The 11014-nt window shown below is 36.8% G+C and overlaps 1 protein-coding gene across 1 annotated transcript in view; it reads right to left on the reverse strand.

Moving 5' to 3' along the window:
- Positions 1-10673, reverse strand: part of dnah12 (dynein, axonemal, heavy chain 12) — a 30438-nt gene extending 19765 nt beyond the window's left edge. The window contains exons 1-24 of the mRNA XM_016245235.1: positions 10608-10673; positions 10229-10427; positions 8574-8661; positions 8440-8466; positions 8147-8336; positions 7897-7963; positions 7594-7755; positions 5894-6089; positions 5574-5762; positions 5311-5464; positions 5088-5179; positions 4453-4631; positions 4141-4276; positions 3934-4059; positions 3717-3851; positions 3249-3442; positions 2878-3115; positions 2598-2783; positions 2287-2487; positions 1865-2059; positions 1602-1723; positions 599-881; positions 387-506; positions 147-303 (exon numbers count right to left, since the gene is read on the reverse strand). Of these exons, the coding sequence (XP_016100721.1) occupies positions 147-303; positions 387-506; positions 599-881; positions 1602-1723; positions 1865-2059; positions 2287-2487; positions 2598-2783; positions 2878-3115; positions 3249-3442; positions 3717-3851; positions 3934-4059; positions 4141-4276; positions 4453-4631; positions 5088-5179; positions 5311-5464; positions 5574-5762; positions 5894-6089; positions 7594-7755; positions 7897-7963; positions 8147-8336; positions 8440-8466; positions 8574-8661; positions 10229-10419 (3628 nt within the window). The 5' untranslated portion in view covers positions 10420-10427; positions 10608-10673. The remainder of the gene's footprint in view (positions 1-146; positions 304-386; positions 507-598; positions 882-1601; positions 1724-1864; positions 2060-2286; positions 2488-2597; positions 2784-2877; positions 3116-3248; positions 3443-3716; positions 3852-3933; positions 4060-4140; positions 4277-4452; positions 4632-5087; positions 5180-5310; positions 5465-5573; positions 5763-5893; positions 6090-7593; positions 7756-7896; positions 7964-8146; positions 8337-8439; positions 8467-8573; positions 8662-10228; positions 10428-10607) is intronic.
- Between the last annotated feature and the right edge of the window lie 341 nt (positions 10674-11014).

The raw sequence follows: 11014 nt of genomic DNA on the forward strand, positions 1-11014 counted from the left end.
AAGAACAAACTGTACAATACAGTAACCACAAATTCAAATAATGATGTCATGCAATACAGAAACTTTTTTTTTTCACAAAACAGAAGAATGCTTTTTAAAATTCATAATATCAAAGCAGCTAGGCAGATTAATCAAAACAAGAGAACCTTTCTCTATCATCTCCATGACCACATCCCTGGCATGCACATCTATGGTCACTAGGGCCCCCAGAGTGGTGCGTGTCTGCTTGGACAGCTTCCCCCTCACCAGTTCCACGATATCATTCAGCTGATTCTGCAGCTGCTTATGGTAGTTCTTCAGACCCTATGAAATCATTCAGATCAATATCTTTGGTACACAGTTAACAGAATCCAATGGTCCACTGATATTCAGAGTGAATTCCTTACATTAGCACCACTCCTGATGGCCTCATGCACCTCCAGCGTCCAGTACAACTGTGAAGTACAGAGGACCACCTGTCCAGGCCACTCACGTACCCACTGACTCCTTTTAATCTCTGGATAAGCCTGAACACATTCAAGACAGTAACCTGGTGCATAAAAAGTAATAAAGACCAAAAGTTGACACAAAAAAATACAAATGGGAACTTGAGTCTTACCAGTCTGGAGCGATTGATCACATCCCTGATGCTTCTCAGCATGATGTCTTCCACCTGCACCAGCCACTTCTCCACAGCTCCTCGTGCCTCAGACGTAGAGATCAGCTGGATGAGCTCCACACGCTCCCCCTCACTGCTGTACATGGCCTGGATGTCCAAGTTAGGCAGGAAGTCCAGTTTGGCGATGCCCTCAAAACATTTCTTTAAGTGAGGCTGCACTCGCATGGGATCTTTGGTTTCTGAGAGAATCTCCAGCATCTCATCATTTGACAGGAAAAAGAATCTATAGAGTGTGAAAAGGAAATACTGATAAACAACACTGAGGATATATGGCATGACAGTTCGAAAGTATGGCACAATGTACTAACTTAAAGGTGAAGTGTGCAGTGTTGTTATTAAAACTAAGCAAGAAACTATTAAAATTGTTTTTTGAAGTAAAATATAAATATTAGCAGAAAAAAGGAGAAATGTTGCTTTGGAAAATAACTGAAATAAGTTTAAGCTGAAATACTAAAATTACTAAAACTAAAATAAAATGAAAAATGAATAAATTAAAACAAAATACATTAAATAAAAATAAGAATTAGAAATAAAATTATATCTTTAAACTAAATATTTTTTTATAAAAATGATACAAATGACAAAAGCAATTAAATTAACAAAACAAACTAACGTTAAAATTGAAAATATAAAACTAAAATATTAATAAATGCTGTCATGATTACTAAAATAACACTTTGTGTAGCATCACTGATTGAAACTGCAAAAATAATAACTGTTTCCAAGTATGTTGTCTGCCACTGGTAAAAAAAAGTTAGCCCTGTCCCAAACTCACATCATTGGTTAAGCCAGTGTTGTTGTGGCAGAACTTGTAAGAATGATCAAACAAACAGCATGCTTTTAGTTGCAGTTTTCAGTAAAATCTACATATGAATGGCTTATTTTTAAAATTGAATTTTTTTTTTACTTTAGCTTAAAACATGCTAAATATTAAATATATTACCGTGGAAAAAACAGTCTTTTCTTTTCAAGGTATGCATTCAAGCCCTTCATAATGTTCTCAAGGAGGATGTAGGACTCTTGCAGTTTTTCAAACAATCCAGGCAGAGAAGTAGCAGCTAAAACCTGTGCAAATGAGAGGATTATTGGTTTTAGTTTTTTTCAAACATAAAAAACCCAATAAATGAGAACATAAGCTAGAACATAAGCAAAATTATTTCTAAACCTCCAGTTATTTTATTGTTTGTATTTAGTATATGTCATCACCTTTGGGTCCTTCACACAGTGAATCATGACCTCCTTCCAGTGTTTGTTTACAATCTGGAAGAGACGGCCCTCCTCAGGCATCTGCTTCATTATATCCTCAGAACTGAAGATGGGCTCAAGGTATAGCCACTGATGTTGTACCTTCAGCCACTCATCTATAGTGTCTTGGATACGGATCAAACGTTCCTCCCAGGTCTGGTTTAAAACAACAAAACTTGCTCACTATTCCTTGTCCATGATCAAGAAAACGTACAGAATATTTTTAGCTATTTTTAAAACTTTAGAGGTTTTTGAAGCAAGCTTATTTTGAAATCGTTTGTGATATTGGTTCACAATTTTGAATAAAACTAAATATACATTTTCATTCTCAAATAACTAATTACTCATTTCTTGAAATGCCCATCCCTCAACCTCGATCTCACCTTTATTTCTGTCTCAAAAGGCTTGATGAAAGGAGAGCCTCTCATAGTTTGGGTTTTCACTATCTGGTCATCCAGCATGGTTTGAATCTCATCCACAGAGGACAGGATGGACACGCCGGTGTCCCTGTATGGATGATATTGAAATGACACCGTATCCCAAACCTCCATCATATTCTGCATGGCCCTCTCCAGAGCGAATTCCTGAAAGTGAAATTTCCAAAAAGATGTGAGTTGTTTTGTCTCTTTATGGCATATAACTGCATACAGGAACTGCAATAAATCATACGGGTGTTGATTCACAGTGTTATTACTTTGCTGGCTCCTGCACTGATGTTCTCAAACAGTTCCAGGTATGGGGTGAGGTTCTGTTTAAGGATTTTGCGCAGCGTGCTTCCAGAGTCAGGGGTCAAGTCATTGCCTGCAATTTCTGACATTTGCTCCCAGTGTCGAGGTCTGATGCCGGGGTTACACATGATGGACACCAATGGAATGTACTCCTAAGAATAGGAAATAATTTTAAAGGGACAATTCACCCAAAAATCTAAATGATGTGATAACACTGTTAATTGTTTAATAGGATGTAAACACTACCTTGAACTCTTTGACTTGCTCCACAACACTGGTGCAAATGAGAATAGTGGCACTCTCCTGTTTGTCCTCCTCCTCTTTGGGCTTCCTCTTTAGTCCTGCTATTTTCTCCTTCTCTTGCTCTGCCTTCTTCTGTTTCTGCTGGAAGAACTTCTGCATCTTGTATATTTCTCTGAAGTACTCCTCAACCTCCAGCTCTATACTCTCCCCGTTCAAATCCAAGAAAGACCCGTCCATCCATCTACACTCAGATGACATGATAAGATGTCATGCTTTATAACATTAATCAAGTTCTTGGAGAGAAAAGGAAACTGTCTGAGAATAGTGAAAACTAGGTGATCCATTATAATAATTGGATAAGAAGAATATGATACCTCTTTCTTGTGCGTTGCCATTTCAGAACCAAGTTGAAGAGCTTCTGATAGGGCTCAATAGATTCCTTTATCACCTCCACCTCTGGGTATGATGTTTGGTCCCATTTGTAAAGGGCTTCTTCTTTGTTGATAAAGACAATTGATTCCTCAGTGTCCTGAATTCTTTTCTGCACTGTTCTCACATCAGAAGCATACTGGAAACGAGAGGAAGTATTACAATATAAATCCCTGATTTCTTTCAGAAGTCAAGTAATCATGCCAGATCAGGTCAAATAAATAATTTAGCCCAAATAGAAAACTTTGACATCCTTTTCTCACCTTCATGTCATGTGTTTCATAAAAGAAAGAAATAATATGGGATTGAAATGATGTGACTGAGTAAATTATATTTGCTGACAAAATTTTCATTTTATGCCAACTGTTATTTTAACTGGACAAATCAACGGAAGATTTCAATTTGTAATATACCTGTTGCATCATATCAAGTTCAGAGCATTGTGCAAATTCCTCCATCCTGCGGCCTACTTTCTCTAGCTCTAGAAGCAGCTTCTCTCTTCGACCTTGAAGTTCTTGTTGACCCTTCTGCTTGGCTTCTTCCATCACCTACAACAACAGAGTGCATAAGTCCTTCTAACAGAAACAAGTCTGTATTTTTGATTTACTGTATGTCCTTTCAAAACATCACCTCATCACTTTGATCGAAGATCGGGTAAATGTTTTGTGGCCAGAGCAGTATTGTGGCATTCAGTTCAAGATGCTCTGCATCAAAAATATGTACATCCATCAAATAATTCATCCTGTGTTGTGCTTCCTAGAAAAAGTAATATAAAAAGTTATTTGATTTGTTATTCACAGTAAGAACATTTAAAATAAATAGTTTTGAGGTACCCACCGTTATCCTATTGTTGAGCTCCTCTATTCCCTTGGTTTTCACATGACCAATGTAAGTAATCATTTCCATCATGTCCTCTGTTGTTTCAGGCACTTTTAAAGCCCTGTCCCGAATAGCCTCAAACTCTTTACAAATCCTGAAAAAAAAATTCAGATATATACATCGCAGATCTAAAGAGAAATTAGACAAAGAGATAGTTTATCTAAAAATGTCACAGGTTTTAGAAGACATAAAAGGGTGAATAAATGATGATAGAATTGGAGTGAAATGTTCCTAATACATTGGCAAAAACAACTCAAGCACTGAACTTACTGAAGACTGCATTGATGGTGTGAACTAACAAGCTTCCCCACAATGATTTCGGAAAGGGTGTTCGCTTTCTTTGCAAGTCCTTGTTTGAGCTCCTCACAGTCCAGTTGGACCATGTCAAAATGGATCAGAGAGGGAAGACCAGAGATCTCTTGCGACAATGCCTGAAACCGTTCCACTTGCTGACATGTGATATATGAACACACAGACATGTAGTATTCAACAGATTATACACAAAAAAATAAAACAGACACCTTAGTATATAAGTAAAAATAAATTTCTGTTCAAAACTTTGGGGTAAGTAATATTTCTTTTGAACGTATTTAATTAGAACTTTAAAAAAATATATTAAAAATGAATCTTCTGAACTTTCCATCATCAATATAATTACATAAAATAAATTAAATTAAATTATAATTACATTAAATTAAATTAGAATATATTAAAAAAGAAAACATCTATTTTAAATTGTAATAATGTTTCACAATAATACTGTTTTTACTATATTTCTGATTAAATAGATGCAGTCTTGGTAAGCATAAGAGACTTCTTTTAAAAACATAAAAAAATACAATCTTACCAACCTCAAACTTTTGAACAGTAGTGTATATAATATATTGAATTAAACATAAGCTGACCTTGGTGTACTCATCAAAAGAATGCTCTTCTTCCATTAATGTCTCCACTTGAGACTGTGCCGTCCCATCGACTAACCAGTCATAGTTGTCAACTAAACAATATTCATGTAATTGAGCAGAATAATAGAGAGTCACAAAACACATTACACATTGTTCTATGTGGTTTTAACCCATTCATATGTGGTTGCTAAGGTGTTGCTAGGGTGTTTTGGGTTTTGCTTACCATAGCTCTGGAAGTGTTTGGCAGGTCCATCCAAGTTTATTCTTACAGCATTCCTAAGAGTGGTCTGTGCCCACATCTGAACATGATCTGGGAGCTTGGCATCCACTACAGAAATGTTGCCCTCTGCTAGCCATGCCTGGACCGTCTGCACTCTCTGTGGGACAGGCAGGACTTAATATCAAACATGAGCTCATAAACTCATCCTATCTGATTCACATAGTCAAAATAATTGTGCAACTGCACATCAATATATATTTCCCAACCTGCATGGTATTGCTGATCAGGTTTGCAATTTCAAGCACAGCCTCCTCTAGATCACGAAAATTAGGATAAAAATCCATCTTCTCATCATCAAATATTAAGTCCATCTTGAATAGGGGAAGCTTGCTGATGTTGAGGGGATCAAACAAGCTGACAAATGCCACCACACTCCTCTCAACTAGTGCCTTTAGCTAAAAAAGGGTAAACAAAACCAATTATTCCATTATCCTTAGTCAACATCAAAACATCAATAGTTGGAAAAAAAAACGCATAGACAATGATAGCAGATATAAAACTGTGTGACAAATAATACTCAGCTCACCTGATTGGATAAAAGCGTTGAGGCACAGTTGTAAAAGGAGTCAATCTTTTTGGGTTTGACTTTCTGCACAGTGTCTTTGCTGGTGAGCAGGTGAATGACTTTGGGGAACCAGGATTTCATGAGTCTGTCCTCTACCCTCTCGCACTCAACAGCCACTTTGTTCTTCAGACTTTCACAGTCTACAGGCCCTGTGGACCTTTATAGCAGGTTTCAAGATGTGCATTACACATTCAAATTTCAATTCATATGGATACTTGAATATACTTCTAAAATAAACAAAAAATCTTTTTTTTCAATGTTTTCAGTCTTAAAAGTCTAATTTAAAGTTTATTTATTATTATTTAAAAAGCAGCTATGTTTTTTTAAGTGTTTGTTAACTTTGAATTCATATGGATACTTGAATATACTTCTAAAATAAACAAAAAATCTTTTTTTCAATGTTTTCAGTCTTAAAAGTCTCATTTAAAGTTTATTTATTATTATTTAAAAAGCAGCTATGTTTTCTTAAGTGTTTGTTAACTTTAATCCACCAAATCAAATCAACATGCAGGAATTCATGTTACTGTCATGTCACATTAAAGCCATAAAACAGGACATTAGACCCTCATGGCAAGCGTTTTTATTTATTTTTTGACATTGTTCTATTTGATGGCTGAATGAAGAATCATTATTTATTTATTTTTGAAAGTGCATGGTGTAAATGTTTTCAATAATGTTTAAAGGGGTCATATGATGCGATTAAAAATTTTCCTTTCTCTTTGAAGTGTTACAAGCTCTTGGTGCATAAAGAAGATCTGTAAAATTGCAAAGACTAAAGTCTCAAATCCAAAGAGATATTCTTTATAAACGTTAAGAGTCAGCCACACCTACCTAAAACGGCTCGTTCTAACACGCCCCCACATATCTACATCACTATGTGGGAAGATTTGCATAACGCCGCCAAAATGTTCACACAAAGAAAGAAGGCGTAACTTTTATTCTCGCTGTAGTATTGTTGTTGCCACCGCCATGTCGTGAAGACTTTGTTTGGCCTAACAAAAGAGGACGATATCTGCGTCGTCATGCCTGGAGCTGATCCGTGCTGGTTGCCTTACCTATTGTAGATTCAGTCTTCCCAGCCTGGTGCAGGTCTACAATTTTGTTTCTGGTGTCCTTTGACAGCTCTTTGGTCTTGGCCATGGTGGAGTTTGGAGTGTGACTGTTTGAGGTTGTGGACAGGTGTCTTTTATACTGATAACGAGTTCAAACAGATGCCATTAATACAGGTAACGAGTGGAGGACAGAGGAGCCTCTTAAAGAAGAAGTTACAGGTCTGTGAGAGCCAGAAATCTTGCTTGTTTGTAGGTGACCAAATACTTATTTTACCGAGGAATTTACCAATTAATTCTTTAAAAATCCTACAATGTGATTTTCTGGATTTTTTTTCTCATTTTGTCTCTCATAGTTGAGGTATACCTATGATGAAAATTACAGGCCTCTCTCATCTTTTTAAGTGGGAGAACTTGCACAATTGGTGGCTGACTAAATACTTTTTTGCCCCACTGTATGCAGCCTTGCTGCTTGTGGTTTGAATTTGATTGTCAAAAGATTGATCCTTTTCATCATCTTGGACATACTTACTTGCCATTGACCCAAGCAACAAATATACAGCATGTAATCAGAAAATGAATGATTCCAGATAACAAACGTAACGGCAGTACCTGCAGTCTGAGAGATCAATAAGGAGCAGGTGGGAGAACGTGCTGTAACAAATATCAAGGACATTCTTCATGACTGGATGTAATATGTGTAGATTCTTCTGCATCTCTTTTCGACTCTGCACAAAGCTGTCATGCCATGGACAGGAGAAATCTAGAATTCTGGTGAAGCAAAACCAAGATCATAAGAACTGCCCTTTTATCAAGTACACTTCATAATCTGGCCGCTTTAAGATCATTAAGTTAAATAATGCTAGAATATTTACATTTGATGTATTATTATCTATTTACAATCTGCACACTTACTCAGCAGATCCGTTGCTCTCTTGAGAAATTGTGTCAGTTGACTGTGGATCTTTTAGTACAGTGCTTACTAGAAAAAAACATTAATACAACCTAATGAAAACCCAAAGGTTTAAGTTGCTCTATAAATAAAAACTTTAAAACACACACACGCGCGCACGCGCACACACACACACACACACACACACAAAAAAAAGATCTAGAATTTTTATTATTTTCAGTGAATATATACCAGAGCATCAATTGGACTCACCTCTGTGCTTGGTCATGACTCTGAGGTAGGTCTCACTGACCTCTTTGCATATGCCTTCAAGTAACTCTTGCCTGCCGGGCCCCTGGCGGAGCCGATGGGGCACACGGGCCAACATGGCATCCAGCCACTGCTGCTGAAAGGGTGCAACAGGACTTTGCTCAACACACTCTTTCAGGAACAAGTAGTTCATCTAGGAGAATATGGAGAGATAAGTATAAAACACAATGAAATTAAAAGACCCACCAGAAAAAAATAATAATAATGAGGCTCATTATGAGGTAAAAATAGCATACATATTGTTTCCTCTCTTCACTGATAATCTGGAAAACAACAATAAATAACATTATTAACAAATACAATACATCTACATGAGATTTTTTTCAATCGTATGGTGTATGAGATGTGTGATCAAGTGAAGAGTTCATACCGTTGAGGGAAGCTCTGGTTCAGGAGACGGAGGAGATGACGATCCTGCTTCCTTGGCCCGCATGTAAGCTAGCATTGCCCTGTCAACTCTAACACAATTGCAGATTTCACATTACAATATTACTCTACTATAATACATAACACCCCGTGACTTATGTGTGTAGTTGACATGTCACTTCAAGTATAAACAGCAACAGTATCCTAATGTTTTATCTAAAACTATGGCAAACATTTTTCTAATTTTTTTTATAATTATTACATGTCATTTTTAAGACCATGCATTAATTAAGTGGCCACTTTTTTTGAATGTGTACTTTAAAACATTAAAAATTAGTTTTAAGCAAACTGCAAATAAAAATTAACTTTAAGTGAACTGCAACAAAAAGGTGTTTACAAAAGTGAAACACTTAGAAAGTAATTGTACAGTAAGATTAAACATTTAAACATTTTACAGAGAAGTCTCTCATGCTCACCAAGGCTGCATTTATTATAAAATACAGTAAAAACAGCAATATTGTTAAAAAAAATTACATTATAAAATGGATAGTTCCGGTCCTTGATTCTGATTGGTTGAGCTGCGTTCTAAGCTGTTATAAATTACTCTACAAACATACACCTTTGTTTACTTTGTGTGTTGCTCGGCAACCACTTTGTTGCAAGCACAACTGTTTCTGAGGAACTACATTGTTTGGTGGAAGAATACAGTTTTTATTAATGTCATTACACTTTGCTTCGCGTCGTGCCTAACAACGCCCCTTAGCTGTTATAAATTCACTTTATAAAACGGATAGTTCCGGTCCTTGATTCTGATTGGCTGAGCCATGTTCGAAGCTGTTGTAAATTACTCTATAAACATACATCTTTGTTGCAACCACAACAACTGACTGTTGCAACCGCTTCGCGTCGTGCCTAACAACGCCCCTTAGCTGTTATAAATTCACTTTATAAAACGGATAGTTCCGGTGCTTGATTCTGATTGGCTGAGCCATGTTCGAAGCTGTTGTAAATTACTCTATAAACATACATCTTTGTTGCAACCACAACTGACTGTTGCAACCGCTTCGCGTCGTGCCTAACAACGCCCCTTAGCTGTTATAAAATGACTGTAAACCACGGCTTCTTGGGGCTTATTGCTTTAGTAAACCACGGCTTCTTGGGGCTTATTGCTTTAATTTAGAATGTTTGCTATTTTAATATATTTTAAAATGTAATTTATTTCTGTCAAAGCTGAAATTAGCAGCCATTACTCCAGTTTTCAGCCTCACATAAGAAATCATTCTTCCGAAAAGATTCGAATCGCTCAAGAAACATTTCTTATTATTATCAAGGTTGAAAACAGTTGTGCTGCTTAATATTTTTGCTGGAACTGTGATGCATTTTAAAGGATGCTTTAATGAACAGAAGGTTCAAAACAAAAGAGCATCATTTATTTGAAATCGAAATCTTGCCTTTACTGTGACTTTTGATCACTTTAATGAATCATTGCTGAGCAAAAGTACTATTTTATTTTGACTGACACCAAACTTTTGAACGGTAGCGTTTATTTTAATGTATGCATGCATATTTCAATCAAAATCTTTATCTTGAATAAAAATGCCTATGATAAAATGTCAACAGCCTATTAACAAAGTCAATAAAAACAGCAGCAACTCTCACATCATGTTGTGGAGCTGCTGCTGCTGCTGCTCGCTCCTCCTGTGCTGCAGGAGTTTTCTCCTCACGGCTAGTCTGCTCTCTGGAAGGCCTGACGCTCCCTCCTGGACCGGTGGGCTTGGGATAGGAGGCAGGACATTGTGCCTCCTCAAACCACCCACCTGGGACTGCAATGCACCAGCCGAGGTCGGCATTTCAGCGACTAAAAGAAAATACGATATTTGTTCCGTTTGGCATATATTATTAGGCTACTGTGTTTAAGAATTCTGGCGCATCATTCGCATACTCCAAAACAAAGTACTGTATTGAATCCTAAACTACAAATAATTATGGAAACTTAAAGTACAAATAAGTATGTAAAGTGAGTGATTAGGCATTTTACCGTTTACAGTAGCTTTGACGCGTCATTCGTACTCCTAACGGTATTTCTGCTCTGAGCTCCAAACTGACACAAGTTTGTTGCATTTGTGGAATTTCCGTCAACACATTGGTTGCCATGGATGCACAATCGGAAGTGCTTTGCTATCAGAGAACGCATTTTAGGACGGTCAGTAAGATATCTCTTAAAGGCATACTTCATTCCTAAATAAAAATGGACTCCAAACCTGTATGATTTTCTTTATTTTGTGTATTGCAAACGTGTAAGCATGTCAGTTCAGAGCACCGACACGTTAAACACAATGACAGACTCGTTCATCATTTAGCTTTTTTATTATAGAAAAATACGCAATAAAAGTAACATACTGTGAACTGTGAGTTAGGCTGTCAGTTTCCAAAATTCTGACGAAC

The sequence above is a fragment of the Sinocyclocheilus grahami genome, unplaced genomic scaffold, assembly GCF_001515645.1.
Source record: "Sinocyclocheilus grahami isolate Dianchi unplaced genomic scaffold, SAMN03320097.WGS_v1.1 scaffold747.1, whole genome shotgun sequence".
Classification (NCBI taxonomy): Eukaryota; Metazoa; Chordata; class Actinopteri; order Cypriniformes; family Cyprinidae; genus Sinocyclocheilus; species Sinocyclocheilus grahami.